General features: G+C 40.1%; 1 protein-coding gene and 1 pseudogene across 3 annotated transcripts in view; one reads left to right on the top strand and one right to left on the bottom strand.

Annotated features, from left to right (window-relative positions):
• Positions 1–737, bottom strand: part of LOC109461908 (dual specificity protein phosphatase 3-like) — a 29,476-nt gene extending 28,739 nt beyond the window's left edge. For all 3 annotated transcript variants that reach the window (XM_019758385.1, XM_019758386.1, XM_019758387.1), the window contains exon 1: positions 29–737. In XM_019758385.1, coding sequence (XP_019613944.1) covers positions 29–657 — 629 coding nt within the window. In that variant the 5' untranslated portion in view covers positions 658–737. The remainder of the gene's footprint in view (positions 1–28) is intronic.
• A 277-nt stretch (positions 738–1,014) lies between these two features.
• Positions 1,015–18,200, top strand: LOC109461924 (annotated as a pseudogene).
• Positions 18,201–20,536: the final 2,336 nt, after the last annotated feature.

The raw sequence follows: 20,536 nt of genomic DNA, 5'->3' as shown, positions 1-20,536 counted from the left end.
GTCCTAAAAGCGTAGTGTTTTTACTCACTGGTCTCCGATGAAGATGTTGGGAAAGACTTCGTTATAACTGGTGTGTGAGATGTACGCCCCAACTCCGCCCCTCAAACACTCTGACAAGTCATCCGCCGTGCAGTAACCTCCCGAACTCGACTTAGACGTCGCAGACGTGGAGGAATACTCCCCACTAGAGTACCTCCCGTACGAACTTGACGTGTTGGCTGTCGGGTGGCTGGAAGTAGAGAGTCTGGAGGAATATTTGGAGGAATCATAGTCCCGATCTTGGCGATAGCCATAGCTATCTCGGTACGTTGATGTCGAACTCAGTAAATTTCCCACACTGGATCTGTAGCTGGAGAGAGGTGCGCTTGAACTTGTGTAGCGATCGCTGGAGGAGTAGCGGTCAGAGTAAGACATGTCTTTCCCTCGAGTTCCGGGCGCGAAGGTTACCGTCTTGGTAGACGTCTTGGTCGGGAGTCCGATCGTCTTGAGCGCGCTGGTTGTACCGGAGGTGGTGGTGCCGTAGCTTCGGTCTAACGCGCCGGTCGAGCCGCCTAGGCGCCCGTAGGCACTCCCGATGTAGTTGTAGCGGCTGAACCGGTCGAAGCTGGCCATGGTTTGGGGCCTGTAGCCGGGATTGGCTATGTTTGTCGTCATCATGACTGCAAATATAGGTTCTGGAGGGTCGCCGGGCGCCTCAGCTGACCCGCAAATATTTTTATGGTGCCAAGGTGATTTAAATCGCTGCCACACGCGAAGGCTTTGAAAATTCCTCTTCGCTGTACACCTTTTATTTTCCGGAAAACCTTATAAATAATCAAGAAATTAAATAAAAGGTATGAATTTATGAATTGAAATGGACCTAAAATGTAGCTGTAGTACAGAAGAGAATATTTTGAGCACAAAATAAATACTTCAGTTGTATCGGGTGGATGCTGTCATACGTCATAGTTTGACCTTTGACCCACATAGATTTTAAAGTGCTGAACGCGGGTAAGTCGACTTTTCTTGTCTTTTTCCTCGGAAATTTGTGATTTATTTCATGATTTACGGCAAAGTTGCCAAAACAAACGTGGGCGTTGGAAACTTGAGACTTTGTTTTCGTCCTGGGTGGATATTTTTGGCCGGAAGTCAAGTTTTTGGTCCGGTTCGGGGCGGTTTTGGCCGGGGTAGTGTGTCCAGATGTTGAAGGTGTTGTGGGTGTTGGAGTCGCTCTTTGCCGTCCTGGGTCTTCTTTTATTCGCAAGACTTGTCATAATCGCCACCCAACTGCTCAACCGTCCGACTTCTGTACTGCCCAGAGGTAATCCGAAGGGTTTGGAGGTGTTTTAGCTGATGTGTGATGTAAAATTAGGGTCAGTTTGTCTCCGCAATATGAGTTGTCGTCTGCATTCTAGCCATTCCAGTGCCGACCCGCCACTGTGTTGTCCGCATATGTGGCTAAGAATAGTCCGAAGCGCACGCAGTTTATATAACGTTGAAAAGTCGGTCATAGAGGCAAAGTAAATCTTACTGAAGTAGTTTAAAACTTAAGAAATATTTTCGGGTTGCCAGTTTTAAGTCTGTTACTTCAGAAACACCATGTTGTACTAATACGGAATCACTGACCATGTTGACAAAAATAGAAAGTGTAAGGTGATCCCATATTGGTGTATCGAGTTTCTCATACTGTTACATCAATTGACATTTAACAGCTGTGTTTCTCGATTTTTTTTCGCTTATTATCAGTTTATTATTTTGTTTAGAAAATAGAAAGAATAATAATAGTAATAATAAAAAATCAAGCAAAGAAATTTAAAGATTAAAATTTGAAAAGTTTTTGTTCACAGAAGCTGTTTTGTTTTCTAAAATAATTCTAGAAGACTTTTACACAGAGGAAAATATAAATGCCAATGGCAATCTTAAATCTCAGTAAAATCTCTTTGTTAGAAATTACTGACTGTACTGTGGCATGAAAATATCTCAAGGTTCCAAATGACTGCCTGTCATTTGATGCCGTAAACTGCCTGCCTACTGCCTTGTATATCACCATAATGGGTTCTATCAGTTTCACCCTGCAGTGCAGGCATTACAAATTCTATCATCTATGTGCAACTCCAGGGATTTGTAATGTTAGAATCTAGCCTAGACATCTTAATTTACTGACTAGACATCTAAAGCAATATGTTACATGTCAAGACACTGTGGAAGGAAGAAAGAGTCTAAGTTAATGTTCTTTGTACCATCCACAATGCTTTTTCACTGACAAATGCATTATCAAGATACAATTAATAATAATGTTTTATACCTATACTGTCTCAGGGTTTTTCCCAACCTCATCAGAAAACCCATGATAACCTCATGGTGTGATTTGACCTAATTCAATCTGTTTTGTCTGCAACAAGTCTCAAATAAATGAGGGATGCTGGGAGAACGCTTAGCCTCTATCCAGCTTCAGAAAGTGGCTGGAAAGAGTAGAAATTGGTTACTAGTAAATAGATTATACCAGGATAGTTGGCCCATGCTGAGTACAGTTTGCAGCAAGTACTGCAATTTCTAGTCTTTCCAGCCGCTTCCTGAAGTCTGGTAGAGGCTAGAGAGCCCTGACTGTCCTGTTTCTGTGTCCTGGTAGGCTGGATAGCCTGGCTCCTGGGTCAGGTGACGGACCTGTTATACGTCATCGGGGTGACTGTGTGTGGCTGTGTTGTATTTGTCAGTCTGGTTATCACTACCACAGAATGTAAGCATGATGGATATTGGATCATTATATCAAAGCACTCTTATAATTATACCAAACATTTTCTTCTACTCTAGGTAGATCTAGATGGTGGAGACGATTTTTGAATGCTGTAAAGTTTGTGTGGAAATTTCCATACGAGACATGTTCACTACTAGACTTGAAGAGGGCTTTGGCCTCTGGGTCCATATGGTATATCAGAAATGCCTTTGATGAAGTCGACCAAAACATCTTACTTGGAAACATGTGAGTCCATAAAGTTCACCAACACAAATGAAATGAAATTTAGCTGGCAAGAATGGAAGGTACAGAGGAGGGTCAGGTGTACTTAGAAATTCTTAGATGTAGAAAGCAAACTTTAGTTCCCGCATACAATATCTAAATGAGTTTTGGAAGGAAAAGATGGCTTATTGTAGTAATTGGAATCCTTTGAAATTCCTATTTGGCACTCTACAGCCCAAATTAGGACTTGAAAAAGAATCTCAAAATGTCAATGAGAAACAAACACCCTTCAGGCATTCTAACTAATTGATATTAGGCTAATGCAATCACATAACAAAGGTTTTATAAGCATATAATGTTCTTCACAAATATCATACTGTTGTGTTCTGTTGGTAGATATCAGCTATGGGTGGCATTATGCAGAGTTTGGTGGCTTTTGTGGCAAGACTTGCTCGGTGAAAGAACTCAGTCATGCCCTGTACGGAGAGTCTGGGTCTCCAGGGTGGTTTGGTGATCGGTACAATGAGGTTTTCCTCAGTATCTATATGGGAGACCAGTGAGTACTCGGAGCTATCTTGTTCTGTGACCCAGAAAAGTGTTCATGGAAAATGCCAGAGGAGTGAGTGGATAGATATGACTCAATGGAAAGCCATTCAGTACCATACTACATAAGGAATGGTGATCCAAGTTGGAGGGAAGCCACATTGCACTTAGTAATTACTTGAAATAAAAAGGGTCATTATTCACCTCATCAGTTGAAGATGATAAAAGAAAAGAAGATAAAAGATACATGTACATAACTTATTATTGATTCCCATTGGCCCTTGCCATTTTAGTTAGCTAATTACTATTGAGAAATTGTGCTCCACAGGGCCAAATCACAAAAACAAAAATCAATACAAAGTTTTTTCACCACTGTGTTTTTGGAGATGACTAGCTGGTGGTACTGTCAGCGTTGGGCTGCTTACCGTGGCCAAACCTGCTCAGTCCCAGAGTTAAGGGACATCTGTGAGGATGTCCGAGGCTGTGAGAACTTGTGGAATCCGTGTGATCTTGTCTATCGGGACGTTTTTCTCGGAGACTCGTGAGTAATGAAAACAAGAGCCACGAGTGGAATCTTCGATGAGTAGAGGAGTTAAACGGGTTTATTTTTGCCATAGTATTTTTTTCTCTTCAATCTTCCTCCAACAGGAATATCCTCCAAACTATGATTGATGAGCAAAGTAGCCAGTACTATAAACTTTGAAATGCATCAAGTAAATTCTAAGGAATATTGTTGTACTGTAAACAAATGATGATTTCCTTTGTTTGTTCGCAAACTTATTGCCTGGGCAATGTTTTGTGGCTTTTTCAAGCTGCAGGCATTTTCAAGATACAAGCAACTTGATGTGACTTTGCACAATCTTTCTCAAAATGCCCACCCAATGGTCCATACTTCATTATAGATGGCCCTTCCTATTGTTAGAACCTTACACAGAGTACTCTTTTATGCCATGTAATCTTTGTACCCCATTGTACATCACCGAATGTAATTTTTTTGTGTCCATGTTCCTTGAGTACTAGTAGGCAGCGAGTGGTCTATATCCCTGGATGTCCCTCCCCTGGTACACAAGCCACTCTCCCTACACAACAGGAGGCTTTGGTAGCTACAGAGGCAAGACCTGTTCTGTAGAGGAGCTCAACAATATCCTGGGCAACGGGAGTGGTTGGGGGGAGTACAACCAAGTCTTCCCGCGAATTTTGCTGGGAAACGCGTAAGAACTCAGGACCAACTAACCCAGTAGTTCAGACAGGCAGGAAGACTTGAGGAAGCTACGGGAAATGTTGATGGCTTTGTTATTATAAAGTTATGGCCAAACAGATGCAGTGGTTAAGGGATAATAACTGTCTATTTTGTAGACTTACAAAGATAAAACATTCAAAAGGTTGTAAAGATCCTATTATGAACTCTTATTAAATGATAAACAAATGTGCAGTCAAAGAATTAGTTAACCTTCAGTAAAACTCTTACATTTAGAATTGAATAAGAGTTTTACTTAGCAACAAGTAAAGCCAAAATTATAGTTAGAGCACAGGTCACTCATCAAACTGAAAACAATTATAATTTTGATAACTGTACACGATGGATGACACATAATTTCATAAATTTAGATGTGTGCTCACTATAAAGTGTTTGATATCTTATGTGGAAGCACAAGTTTAGTCTTTTAACTGTAAATTTTTAGGTAGAATGATCAGAGCTGCAGTATATGGTGGTTAAGCACTAAAAGACATTCTTCCTGTTTAAAGTCCCTTTACAACCAGCAGATTCAGATGAACCACAGTGTCCTACCGCCTGGTGTCCCTGCGCGCAGGCCCGTGTCCCTCTGCAAGACCTGCTCTGTACTGCAGCTAGTTTACCTCCTGCGGGAGGCTAGCCCCGATAAGTCCACCTCTGCGCTGCTGTGGCCTAGACTGGAGAAGTTCACTGAAGTCTTCCCCAACATTCTCCTGGGTGATCGGTAAGGGTCGTGTACATGGGGACAACATGCAGCAAGTGTTAGATGCACATTCTCAGGAAGACTTGGAGATGCACACTCAAAAGTCACATGTATGTGATGAAATTTGCCTGAAGTGAAAATTCCTTAATGTTCATGGTTCGTTTTTGCACGAAAATGAAGGAAATTATGCCTGAAGTTCTGCATCAAACTGCACGATCTGGAACGTGTTACATTATTGCATAGAAGCAGGTCAACACAAGTAGGACTCATTGTCCTTGGTCTTCCCTCCCCCTAGTACCATGTGTTCATTGTGCAGTTCCTGAATGTGTCTATCAAAAGTTTGTATCTGATTTTTAGCCAGTGGTTGGTGTTAGTACCAAGAGGTCAGCAGGAAAACTTGGAAGCCCATGATTGAACCAAGAATTTTGGTAAACCATAAGACAGTGAGGTCACAAAGGAAGACTAATACATTGTAGTATGGAGTCAACATTCTTATATCTATTGAATGGTACTAATGGAAGGCTGGTATTTTCTTACTGTCCAGGTTATTCTAATAGATATTCAGCCTTATTACTCAAATCCATGGAGATTGTGTAATTACATTTAAGATTGGTTGTGTATATATTGCAAAGGTTTTGGGTGTTCAAAACTCCATTAGATTTTCTTCAATCCATGGAATATCATCTTCCTATTCATTGTTTTCTGTTATGAAACCATTTTGATTTTATACAGTATGTGGTCAATCCTCTATTTCTTTGATACATAGAATATTTTCTGCTCCTCATTTTGCTTTACGTCAAGATGAACTTCAATTCGAAGAAGACCTTCTATGCCCGAATAAGTCGCACATACAAGGGGAAGACCTGTTCAGTTGCAGATCTGAAGAAGGCTTTAGGGCAAGACTGTAACCACACTCCTACAGGACCTTACAAACTACCCGGTGGTCAGCATGAAGTTTATCCCAATATATTGTTGGGTACTAGGTATGGGTACTGAACTTAAGTGCTCAGAGGCACTATACATGTAGAAAAGGCAGGAAACCTTGAATTTGATACAGGACAGAACTGGCTGCATCTTTAGATACGGGAGTAGTAGTAGTAGAAGTAGTAAGCCTTTATTTAAACTCGAAAGCTTGTTCGGTACATACTGCTTTTCAACAAGGTCGAGGGTGAGGGCGGGGTCACGGATTACAAATTAACACCAAAATATAATACAAAATCAAAACAAAATGCAAATCAAAATATAATACAAAAATAAATAGTAAATCATCAGTCCGTTATCAGTCCAAGTTCCTTATCATACTTCTAAATGTTCCCAATGACTGGGCTGCTCGTACATGTGGTGGCAAGGAGTTCCACACAGTCGCCCCCGAGTACCTCAGTATATCAATTGGAGAATTAATACAACATAAACAGTTTTCAGAATTAGAGGAACAAAAAAAAACTCTTTATTTACAGTGTATGACTGGCAGTTTTATACCATATTGTAGATATCAGTTGCAAAGTACCTTATGATAAAGGTTCTTACTTATCTTAGGAAACGTAGAATTTAAGAAAATGTGAAAATCATACAAATTTATCCCCTTTACCACTTCAGCTATTGATCTTTTTTCTGTATTTTTTGACCACATTCTCTTTGTTGAATGTATGCTTCCTAGATGAATTACGGTGAGTTTGGAACATTTTACCTGCGCCAGTGTGGGAAGTACGTTGGTAAGACCTGTTCTGTGGAAGAGTTGAAGAAGGCAGGTAGAGGCAGATCTCCACAGTCAGTCTCAGCCTGGCCATACAAACTCTGGGAAGACTATGATGAAGTATTTCAGGATATTTACTTGGGAAATAGGTACAGGAAGCCTAACAATCAACAAAATCTGTGCGTTTTGGCAGGAATACTTGAAGAATCCAAAGTTTTCATAGCCCTTGGTGTTCATATGTTTTCATCTTGTTTGTATGAGAGATTGTTAAAAGTTATAGATTACAACAGCTATAATATAAGCTATATATACCTACAATAAAGGGCTACTAAAAGCACAAGCCATTTTAGGACATTTGAGCTTCAATTGTGGAGGTACATGTAAAAGGCAGTGAAAGGAGAGGGCCCTAGACACTGTATAGCCACAACCCACTGCCCCTACAACTATAAAAAGACTATGGGACTACTGTTATACATGTAAATGAAGGGCCCTAGACAACCCACTGACCCTACAGCCTCAAAAAGGACTACCATTACGTTTTATACCAACTACATTTGACAAACTACATTTTTGCATTTATCCCAGGAACAAATGAGCATTGACTGGGAAGACTTTCTGAGTGGTTGCCGCAGTGGAAAGTCGATCACTCCTCTTGGCATACGTTTGGCGAGATACAGTGGACAGACCTGTAGTGTCCCACAACTGAACCAAGCACTCTGTTCTGCTGACGGGTTCAAACTGGCTGCAGACAGATACAATGAGGTGTATCCAGGGATACTGTTAGGAAACAAGTGGGTTTTTTTCATTGTGCCAGAGATTTGTCTTGAAGAGAGAGGAGTGAAACTATTGAGCATTAGCTCTCATTTTTGAAGGCCTCTGACAAAACGTACTATCAGGACAAATCAAATCTACATCTAAGGTATTTTATAGTTTGATCCATTGGATAATCTCTGATGTAAAAAAAAGTTACCCACTACAGTTAGAGTAACTCCTGACCCTACCAAAATGTGCAATTGTTTTCTTTCGTTCAACAACATGGTATGGTGCTTCTCAATGCAGTGAATCTTAAACACTTGTCCTGCTGGCATTTTTTTACAAAATTTTTTCAATAACTTGATTTTTTAATCCTGTCATAGACCCTTGACTTCTTTTGCACTGCTGTGGCATAGTTACTTCCACATTCAGTGCATTTTGCTGCTGTACAACACTTGAGAAATAACCCCAAATCGTACATAATATGACCCTATATGGGTGGCACAGTATATATGGGCTCAGCAAGGGAAATAACAGAATGTTAACTGTATTCTGTTGCCCTAAGATGAAGTGTGACATAGTAAATTTTTTTACTGGGTGCATTTTGCTGCAGTACAACATGTGAGAAATGACCCCAAATTATACATATAGATGGCCCAGTATATGGGTGCCAATGTATACATGTGCCCAGCAAGGGTAATATACTGATAACAGATTATATCAATATCTGTTGCCCTAAGATGAAGTATGCCCAGCGTCGTGAGTACCAGGAGCAGTGTCGAGAGTTTGTAGGAAAGACGTGTTAATGTTCTGTACCAGAGCTGAGAGAACGCACCAGACCCACTACCAGGACCTGGTACTGTCCATATGACACTTATGATGAAGTGTTCACAAGCATTCTACTGGGCAATGGGTAAAGATACAGTACAACTTGTTTCATCCTGTAGGAAAGTTTTTAAATGGCCTTGAGAAGCATTGGAAAACTTGAAGGTTACAGATCAGATCTGGACACAAAATAGATTTTTTAAGGTTTGCTTCACAGATGTTTCCAGCATACATCCTATCAATCTTTGTTGTATTAATGACCTCGAAAGTAAACATTGACATTAAAAACATCCCTTTTTTTGCTTAAAATATACTAAATATTAAAGAAAACAGTGGAAGAGAGAGACAGCAGATTAGATTTGGCCCCTTTTTGTTGAATTTAACAGTAAAATCAGCAACAGATATGTACTTGTCCTTGGTGCTGAAATCCTGGTTACTTGTGGTTTCCATTACATGCAGTGGATTTAAAAGGTATCTGAGTTACAATTCCCTTATGACTGTACATGTAGTTTTTCATGAGAGGACACTGATGTTTGGTGCTGTAACTGAGAATTTTTACCCCCATCTCTTGGAATGTTTTAGTTATTTGTGTCGTTCAGTATTTAGCGACTGTCATTTACATACCAAATTGCCTAATACTTTATAGAGGATAAAGAACACTAAGGTGAAGACAGGGACTTGGTTGTTCTCTGGCATTCCTTTTGTAATGCATTTATCAATCTTTTTAACAAAATTTTTTCCAGAAAGATCATTGTATTTTTATCATCAGAGAATCAGAAAATGCAGAATCTCATATGAATGGTAACAAAAAAAAATGTGTCTCTATACATATAGATGGCCAATATGCCACTTGCCCGTCGTGTGTATTACTGGGAGAAGTGCCGTGTTTTCCAAGGGAAGACTTGCTCAGTACCACAACTCAATGAGATTCTGTGCAACATAACCGAAACCTGGCACGGCACCTGGGACAGCTACAATGTGGTATACCCTAACATCTTCCTAGGAGACAGGTGATCTGGAATATGTTGGTTTGGTTTTAAACTGGGTTGCGAGCAATGAACAGTGGAAAACAATGGTACCCTGCATCAGAAAATGCTGACCTGCGGCAGCTAGGAGGATTTGGTACACTTGAGTGGGAAACTTGAAGGTGCAAGGAGTCAATGGTGCCAGTGTGATAAGTCTATAACATATTCATCATCCTTTGCCAACTGCTAATCGTGCATTGTTTTAGGATGACTGGTAATGGTAAATTTGTACCTGAAAAGGACAAAAGATATTACTTGTGGGGGACACCAATTCTAAAACTCAACAATTATGGTTCATGATCAATTTTTTTCAGCTAGCTCTTACAGTACAATATTGGAAAAATCAATGCAATCTTGTGAGGAGAAGTAGATTTCTCCAAGATTTCTCCAAGATTTGCCAGTAATGAAAAAAGTCCTGTAAAAAGTAACAAATGTGACACAAAGTGAACAAACTTCAAACAATGAAGTTTTAATTCTCGATGTGCTGATACATGAGAAAAGCAGTTACTAATACTATGCAAACAAGGACTTTCTTCAACTGCTGGTGCCAAAATATGAGCATTTTTAGGTTGATTCATATCCTGAATGTTTTATCCAGACTGAAACAGAAATGAAACAAGTCCACTGGACTTGCTTTGGAGCTTGAAACGTTCTAGCTGCCACCGGAGTGACTCTAGCCTACCAGCTCCCCGCCAAGTCACAGGGACCCGTTTCACTTTCGTTTCGAACCTACAACAACCTTCCTTCCAGATGTCTCAAGGAAGTAGCTTCTTGAGTTGTCCTGATGAACTCCTTCTACCTCCACGGCTGGATCAAGGAGTACAGTGCGTTCTGTGGAAGGACCTGTACAGTGCCACAACTCCAGACCATCCTAGAGGGCATACCAGGACCCCTGTGGGTGGGGTGGTGTAACTGTCATGAGGTCTTTTCTAACGTTTTGGTTGGAGACGAGTAAGTAAGGACAGAACCTGATGTTGAACTGATTTACCGGAGTGGAACTGCTGGCCTTCTGATGCGTTGGGTCTGTCAACTTTCCAGTACCCTGTTTCTGGTTCGTCAAGTAGAATACAGTACTGTCAACATGATTCTTGATTTCTTAAAAATGGCCATCACAATGTGTTATGGGTTCAACAGTTGCTAGACACATGACAGAAACAAACTCTTATATTTCATTTTGCACTGACACTGGGCTTTCTGTAGCATTGAGGTGTGAAGTATTTTTCCTAATTCTACCAGTGTTTCAGTAGATACATGGGGTATGCTTTCATGTTAATCTTCAAGCCAACTGACATGCTTTGCACTGCAATCCCACTTCAGTGTTGACGGTAAGACATGACAACCTAGCCATCTACTGTCCATGCATGTTTGCAGTTTCTATTTCATTCATAGTCACATAGACTGGTTTTAAAGGTGTGATTTTCTCAGTGGCTTCGTGGGAGAATTTGAAACTGTCTTCAATGAAGGATGATTACAGTGCAAGCATACATGTATCAGTTGGTTTGAAGACTACCAGTATCTATCCCATGTATCCAGTGTGTGTATAAACAATAATAAATAAATGAGCCTGATAATTGCTTAACCTTCCTAGTGCTGGGACTGATTAGAATGTATAATGACTAAGGCTTTATAATCATCCCATGACACTTGAAAGGTTAAACTTAACTACAATTGTGGCAGCACTAATCATAAAGGTAAACGCTATTCAGCCAACTTATAATGTGTTTGAATTGCCTGAAATCCAGTCTTGTTAGCTTTACATGCTCTCCAACCTTGCTTCCTAGTCTGTGTTGATAGGGAGCAAAGTTAGGGAGACGGCAGAGCTAACATGGCTGGGTTTTAGGGTAGTGTTTGAATCCATAACAAACCTTAAACCTATCCAAAGGCTACTACAAACACTTTGTCCCTGCATCTAATTGCAGTAACACGATATGTTGATGAAGGTTAGACATCAGGGTAAACTATCCTCAGGCAATTCAAACTCTTCTAATTCAGAAATAATCTCCATAATTTATCCAGTTATTATTTAGTAGCATTTGAATTCTATGAGTAGAATTCAAAATGAAACTTTAAGGTTATAAGTGCTTGTTGCTAGTACATTATAACCCTTCATAACAGGAAGGATTTAATAATACACACAACTTGCTTTATATGTGAAAGTGAAGAAGCTTTCAGATGGCATTGATCCTTCTTGATAATTTGGCAAATTCTATGACATGATCAAGGCTGTTTTCTGACCCCTGGTGATACTTCTGAAAATCATAGCTGTAGCAACTGGTGTTTTATAAAGTCTTTTAAATTATTTTACCTGATTGTTTCAGATGAGTTATGTCTGGCCCATGCCTGATTACATCTTACTACAAGAGTTCCAAAGTGAAACATGTTCTGTACGTGAGTTGAGTACAATACTCCGTGCCGGGGGTGCAGAGCCTGGTGGCTGGTTTCTGTGGAATGCCTACACTGTGATCATTCAAGATGTCTTACTTGGAGACATGTAGGCATAGCAACTTGTAATGTACTGGACAGGAAAACTTAAGGATTATACATTAGGTACAAGTAAATGGGTTTCCTTCTTTTGTAAGGTGAAGCCATTGGAAGATCATATTCCTGAAAAAACGAAAAGGCAATGTCTTATGCAAAATTGTTAAAATTCCCTAATAGTTTCCAGTGCAGGACCCAACTTTTTCATCAAGGCTTCTGTGTCTTTTTCTGTCAACGATAGTGGAAAAATTATCTGGCAATTATGTTTTTCATCCCTTTGAAATGTTCCCCCAAAAAGCTGTCAGTGATAAGTTCCACACAGCAATAGACAATTTTTGTTAATGCTCCAAAATGATTTCGTCTGTTTTGTAATAGAGTGTTCATCATAAGTACTTCATGTTTTGGGGTGGTCCTCTAAATCCAGTGTATTCTGGTGTGCTAATTTGAGGAAATTCCAAATCAGTTGTAGTTTGCGGAGTGTCTACCTCAGTCATACACAAACATATTTCTGAGAAACTTGAATCTGTTTTCCATGTATTCTAAGATGAATTGGCTGTATGGTGGAGGCTGCTACAAGGATTTTGGTGGATACCAGGGGAAGACATGTTCAGCCCCAGAGCTGCATAGGATACTGAGGAGTGGGGGTAGTGGAGCGGTGGGAGGGCGAGTGTGGGAAGTGTTCAACCAAGTCTTACCAGAAGTCTTGTTGGGAAACGTGTACGTAAGATGTTCAGCGTCACCGATACTGTAAGGAGGTGGCAGCGGAGAGGACGGTTCCTCCAAGAAGCACTTCCATCTTAAAGTTTATGGAAAAGATGTAGATGATCTTGATACTTTATCAAACTCCAAAGCAGTCGTATGTGGCTAATTTTCTATTTCAAGGAAGGCAGATACATTGCAGTAACTTACTGTGATCCTTTTCTCCTGCAAAACTGCGTAGATTTACCTCTCTAATTAAAAACCTGCCATCTAATACCACCCAGTATTCAATAAACATCTTAATGACTGTACTAATAGGTAACCACTTGGACTAGATCTTTTTATTTGTAGCTTCAACACTGTTAAAGAATATACAGACTGGCCAGACCAACTGACAGATATGTATATTTTAAAAAGGTGTGGGAGGTACGTGTATATCGAATCAAACTTCTATCCTACGTCAGTCAATATCGGTTTGAACGACTTCTGGAGCGATTTGAGCTCCCTGAAAAGGAAAGCCGTTTCACTCCTCTGTCATCTTCAAGTTTTCCTGCCAGCTTTGGTGTGTGCAGTGCTGCGGCTAACCCCCAGGGGGGCGTTTTTGAGCTGCTCGGCGGCGCTTACATAACCCTACACTGTGATTGTTCCCTGCCGTAGATCCCCTGCCATAAGAGATGGCCACAGGGACCACCAACTGCTTCAAAACATGCCCAATCGAGGAATTGTACCGCGGCCTGAGAGGCAGTCCCTTTGCCAAACGGGACTTGACGGATTACAGTGAAATCTGCCGGAATCTCCTCCTAGGGAATGAGTAAGTAGGCTGCCTCTCCAGGGTTTTTATCTTTTTCTCTGTTGACAGAGGGCAGTGGCTTTGAATTTTTGATTGAAAACTGCCTTAAATTTTCTCCTTACAAAAGAACTTGAAGGTCCAATTGCCTTTACTCATATAACAAGCTATACTCTAAGACAGTTCTGCCTTCTTGTGACTACATCCATATAGAATCATGAATACCCAGTAGACACATTACATTTTAGTGTTGATGATTAGTTGTAAACTCATTTACCACAGTCCAAAACAAAAGCTTTACTGTACATACGTCATGCCCTTTGTCAACAGTTTTGTGATAGACAGGCAGCCAATACAGCATATTAAATTGTTTCAAAAGCCCTTGATTCTTGGCAAATGGTGCCTCACCGGAATAGTTTGAACTATTTTGGTTGTCATGGGGATAACTGTCATAATATGTCCAGTAGCTGGCCGTTGACTGTTAATTCCCATGACTCTCCTGTGGTTGTCTCTTGTGAGCAGGAATACCCATGATGATACTTTATACTGTACCGACAGGATACTGACAATGTTGTCTTCAAGTTTATACTATAGGGAGAAAGCTCTGCAGTATACTTAGTACACTACATAGTTACGTTTTTATCTATCTTTATCAAACAAATGAGATTCACCAAATTTTCAATAGTGTTTATCAGGAGCTTGACCCACTTTTCTGACACACTGATCTTTGAGTCATGTGATGTCGGGAGTAGGTCAAATGTGCCTCGGAGTTTGATTTCTACATCGTACGGTATCAAGTCAAGGCCGTGGTCCATAACTTCTTGGCCAGTGTCAAGATGGTTCTTGTTGATCTAGCTTCAGGACTCATTAAATCTCAGTGACTGTATATAGCACAATAGCACTGAATCAGAATTGCTTCACGTAGGTTAGAGTTTGATGGTTAAATTTCACTTAATTTTGATGTTGCATAGTCCACAGTGACATAAAAATTTACAGTAAGACTTGTTGACATCACAACAAGGACATCCAGGTCAAGAAAACAAGCTCACCATTGGTCCAGCAACTGAATCTAAATGATCTACATGTAACTGACTAGACTTGCTTGACAGAAATGAAACTTTAAACCATAACTTTAACAGGAGCCATCTTGACACTGAGAATTTGACATGATGATAATGATCACACACTGTCACTCCATCCTGTGTCCAGTATAAGTATCACATGTATTCAGCAGTTCCCTACAAGTGCTTGAATGAGGACCATGTCCTGTCCTATGATCCTACCTGTGTTTGCCTGCTTCCCTACATTATAGCTGGGTGCATGATCATGACTTTGTGCTTGCCAGAAGATTTGCCCCCAGCCAGCCAGGTGAGGGCGTGTCTTATGCTTGCTGGTGTGTTGTGATTGGACGTTCATGCTGTGATTGACAGGTTAGGAAATTGCTTGCCACCTTCTTTTGTAAGAATATTTTGACTATGGTAGCCTGTTTTCTTGATTAGCTGTCTGTGCTTGTGTACAAATATACATGTAGCTACATTGTATGCTTAAGGTTTATCATAGTATCACAAATAGTTTGTTTTAAGGTAATTAAGACTATTCTATCATCATAAGATACAAGGATCAGAAGAAAAGATATTGAGACTTGAAGCTTTCAGAACTGACAATTTTTATTCATTTTATTTATACTTATTATAGATTATCTTCAGCAACAGTATATTATATACTCAGTCTAGACATCTGTAACGCGGGGTGCTGTAACGGTTTTTTGACAATCCACGTCCGTGCTCTGTGATGTCGAACTAGTAAAAACTCGTCCGAAGTTACAGCACCATCCGTTATGTAATTCAATCTTTTATCAAATCAAAATAGTGTGGTCAATTGGCAGATTACCATGTAGCCAGATTGAACTCATCTTTGAAAAAAGTATAATGATTTAATCCTTGCCTCAGTTATACAAATTAATAAAGTTAGAATGACCTTTTCTCCTTATTCCAAACACTCAGGTCCATAGCACAGGATGTGGCCAAGCTGAAGAGCCTGGGAGTCACGCATGTGCTGAACGCTGCTCACGGAGCCATCGATGTGTCTAAGGTCACGACAGTTCTATTGAAACAGAATTTGACAGAACTAGACATCTGAAGACCCACACATTGCAGAAAAAGTGTGATCCTTTGGCTTCCTCTGTCTCAAAAATGTCAAACCCAATAGGTTTTCAGGATTTTGCTTTTGGTTTTATTTACTGAATATCATCATCACTGTATTTCTTTCTCAAAATTAATATTCTTTTATGTACTTGTAAGAGTTTGAAATAAGTGATTACATGTACACATTCTTTCCTCTTTTTGATGATGACACTGAATGCTAGTACATTAATAAATGTATTTTCTAGCCAAAAGTATTGATCGTAATGGACATGAGATTCATACATACAAACTGTGACAGTGTTGTTATATTTCCCACTGCAGGAGTATGAGAAAGTAGGTATTGAGTACCTGGGAGTGCCTGCTGATGATGTCCCCACATATAACCTCAAACAACACTTTGAACCTGCCGCTGCCTTCATCAATACTGCAGTCAAGAAAGGTAACTGTTTTGAAATTCATAATCAATAAATTGGACATTTTGCTTGTATTTCATATATTCTTTGTGCCTGACTTAAAGAAAACCTGTCCAGCAATCATGTTTAGAAGTTAAAACTTTTGTTCCAACACAAGCGATAAATGTTCTCACCAAGAGCTTTTGACCAGTCACTCTGGTCTTCATCAACACAGCAGCAGAATTAACCTAAAAGAGACAAAAACGTTGTTGAAATGTGATTTGTTAGACAGGAGCAAACCTTTAAGTTAGCAACTTTTGCCAATTTTACCTGCACTATGGTGCATATGATTCTGTATTTTGAGCCCCAAACATGTAGATGCCATCAATGGTTTGTATGTACATGTACTCCTTTACACACTTTCCACACTCAGAATAATAGCCAGTTACAGAATCTCAAAGATATTAAGATTCAGACAGACTCTCCATTGTGTTTTGACATTAGGTTAAGTACTCCTCAGACAGCATTCCTTTACCATTTTATAATTTCATACAACAGATTTGTTGGTGGCATCAATGTTTTTGTATGTACATGTACTCCACTACACACGTAGGTAAAGTGTTGGTTCACTGTCACGTGGGGTACAGCCGGTCGCCGACCCTTGTCGCTGCGTACCTGATGTTGTACCAGGAACTGACGGCCCAGGAGTCCATCACACTCATCCGTGGAAAGAGGTAACCAATACCTGACTGGAACTGTGTCCAGGGACAGACTGTGAACAGTCAGAAGGAGGCTGTGCCAAAATCAAAGACTGTCTATTAATATTCTTTTAGACAGGCTAAACACTGTCAGTGACATGGCACTGCTTTCCATTAGTACTGCCCTCTACATTCAGGATAATACATACATTTGCAATAAAAACCCAAAACCACAAAGCTGAAAAACCACAAAGCTGAAAAACCAAAGTTAGCTTTGGGAGTGGCAAACTGTACTCTTTTAGCAGACCAGCTCCCCTGCATGTCGGCCAATTTCTACTCTTTCCAACTGCTTCTGAAGCCTGGTAGAAGCTACAGGTACATGTACATGTACAATGGTACCAGCAACCAAAGGCTATGACAGAAACATTTTTTTTCAAAACACATGTCCTGCAAAAAATGACATTTTACAAACTGGCAGGAGACATTTTGTACATCAGTACATCCTTTCTTTGCACGTAGGTAGAGACTTTAGAATTGAAAAGCATGCATTTTGGCACACCTTCCCTGATGGTTCCAAGCCTGTCCCTAACACATAACTGCACATATGTAACCGTTAATGTGTGTGTGTGTGTGTATTAACAGGTAAGGTGCTGGTTCACTGTCAGATTGGGTACAGCCGCTCGCCCACCCTGGTGGCAGCCTACCTCATGCTGTACCACGAGCTCACAGCCCAGGAGGCTATCAGGCTCATACGTGGGAAGAGGTACAAGATGTGTAGCACACATGTACCATGTACCAGATATACTAGCCATGTAAAACAGACATGTTGCAGGAACAGTTGGCAATGGGCATGCACAGCTGTTTTTCCTGTGTTTCCAATGAAAAGACATTTCTGCAAAACCATTACTGCTTTAACCATTGCTGTCCAGAACTACTAACCTTATTATGCAGTCACATTTGCCATAGTGTCAGAATGTCATATTTTTCTCCAAACACGATACACTAAATACAAATGTATACTATGGAATAATATTGAGTTGTTTCTTTCCAGATTTATCGGTCCCAACGACGGCTTTCTCCGACAGCTGTGTGAGTTTAACGACCAACTGGTGGAGGAAGGGAGACTTGAGCTGCCCTGAGGTTTCTACAGCTGTGCCATCACTGTTCAGTTCTGTTTGGTTCAGTTCAGTTCATCCTCAGTGTAGTAATGCCAGTTGACCACCACTGATCATTCTTTAGATGTGGTCTACTACATTATAAGTAACTTGATCTGTAATTTGTACATTGTGTACATTGTGTCATTGTTCAGTAAAGAAGACCTTAGCACGAAGGATTTAAACTAAAGGTTTTATCTTTTTTTCCATACATTTTGCTTCATACATTTCATTTTACCTGATATCATTGCTATGTCAAAAATTTGAATGTTAGTTCATGTTTTTGTTTGCACATACATGTAGGTCTAGTTTCAAGAATAAGTTATCTTTACATTGACATTACTTTGACAGGTGATAGTGTTCCTGTTGTGTCACTATCCCCTGTATTTCAAAGCGTTTTGTTTCCTTTATTCTTGATGTAACATTTGTGATAGCAGCTTTTCTGAAGTCGTAAAGGGGCTTCTGTATGTGGATTTTTCTTTAGTAATATATACATTTGTAGATTCATGCTAAAATGCACAAGAAAAGACTTCTCTACTCTTTGCAAGAAACTCTTAATTTGGTAAAACCATGTTTGAGACTCCATGGTACAAAAACTGCAGTTGCTATTTCTAATGGTGTATGCACATCAAAAGTTGGCATGTCACCATTTCATATTAATTTGTTCTTTTATCACTTAATCATGAAGGCAAAACTTAATGGATTACATTTGTATTACAAGGGTCATTTTGATCTAATCTGGCTACCATTACAAATGTTATAGATGTACTGAGCTACTAGACAATGTTTTGTGTAATAAAATATGTTGATATTGAAAGTGTCTGTTTTTCTGTCCATCTTTCCTATCACTGAGCTAAAGTGTGGAGAAATCCCTTCACACATGTCCAATTCAATATGATATTGTAAGTGCTGCAGTACACATGCAAGTACAGAAACACACACACAAACACAAAGAACACCAAAAATTCAGCACTAAGGACAGGGACAACAAGCATAACCACCACCATTGTGCGGATATATATGGACAAGCTGATGCCTTCAAGACGTTTCAGTGACCATCTGTCACCTTCCTCAGGGCAATTCTGACCGGTTCACATTGCACAGCACAGGTGTAGCTGCTATCTACACGGTTACATGCAGGGAACTGTATCTATGATAAAACACTTGGTTGTGTAAGAAGAGTCCCTTTGTTCAGTTACCAACTTACCAGCAAATACAAATTTTCCGGAATAATTATGCAAATTAAGCCCTAATTAGCATAATTCATAATTGTATGAAAATTTTCATCTACACCTAAGTAACAAACCTTCGGGGTATTAAATTCCCATCATATACCAGTAAGGTATTACAGAAATTTGCTATTAATTATTACAAATGAGGTCTTGATTTAATTGCACAATTTATATCTGATGATTTCCCCTTCATCCAAGTTACATATGTCATGAGTTAGAAAGTCCTGCCATTCTCAGTCAGCAGATATAAACTTATTATTTATGTAATACCCCAGTAAGGCCCCAATTAGCATAATTAATGTGTCATCGTTGCACTTCCAATGAAAGCTGCTAGGGGAACGAAACTTATGTTTCTTCTTGCCCAAAAGCTTCTTAAAAGTGAAAAATTATGACCATGGCATGTTCAGAACAGAAGACACAACAACCGGAAGTGCTGCTTCAGTACCAAGGAGAGTCCCTAGGGGACCCGAAATCTCCAGATTTGAGGCCACTCTATCCACACACCGAATATAATTTAACTCCATTCATACCTTCTTAAGTTATGCTGTTCACAGACAAAGAAAACAGACTAACGCTACCGAAAACATAGCCTCCATGACGGAGGTAATAATACTAACAGCAGCTTTTCACCCCTGTGTGATGCAATGGTACGGTCCGTCCGACCGGGTGGTGCGCATGCGCAGCTATTTGACGCACGCTGTCGTGTGGTGTGGACGCTTCTGCGGATGTTCCCCGTTCCCCCAACATTTACGGTAAATTTTCGGCTTTTTGTCAGCAACTTATCCGACTTGAAGTGTGCAGTGAGCCTAAGGAACGTTTCCAAGGTGGATTTATGCCGTTCTGTGGATGTTTGAGGGAGAAACTGAGTATTTCCTGACCGGACGAAGTTTGGAGAAGAACGACTGTCATGGCGGGAACTGAGACGGCGTGGTGCTGATGAGACGACTCGTTCTTATGAGGTAAAGATAAGAAACTATGCCTTGGATGTATATGTTTGTATTTCCCACAAACCTGTAGGAAGTTTTTGTGATGTTAGCGGTAATATTTCATGCAAACACACGGAGCAAAGTGGCGTGTGAGTGTTTTTTTTACAACTTTTTCTCCTATGTGCTATGTCGTAGTTGGTTTCATGAGCCGGCCATTTTCTACTTGGCCACATACTAGTATAGGGAAGCTGTTCTCTTCGATAGCATGTCTTTGGAAAACGTTGACTGTATTTCTTCCCTGTTGAGTGACATTTT

This window comes from Branchiostoma belcheri, unplaced genomic scaffold (assembly GCF_001625305.1).
Source record: "Branchiostoma belcheri isolate BF01 breed outbred unplaced genomic scaffold, Haploidv18h27 scaffold97, whole genome shotgun sequence".
NCBI lineage: Eukaryota > Metazoa > Chordata > Leptocardii > Amphioxiformes > Branchiostomatidae > Branchiostoma > Branchiostoma belcheri.
The sequence above is the reverse complement of the archived record's forward strand: the minus strand, read 5'-3'. Positions and strand labels throughout refer to the sequence as shown.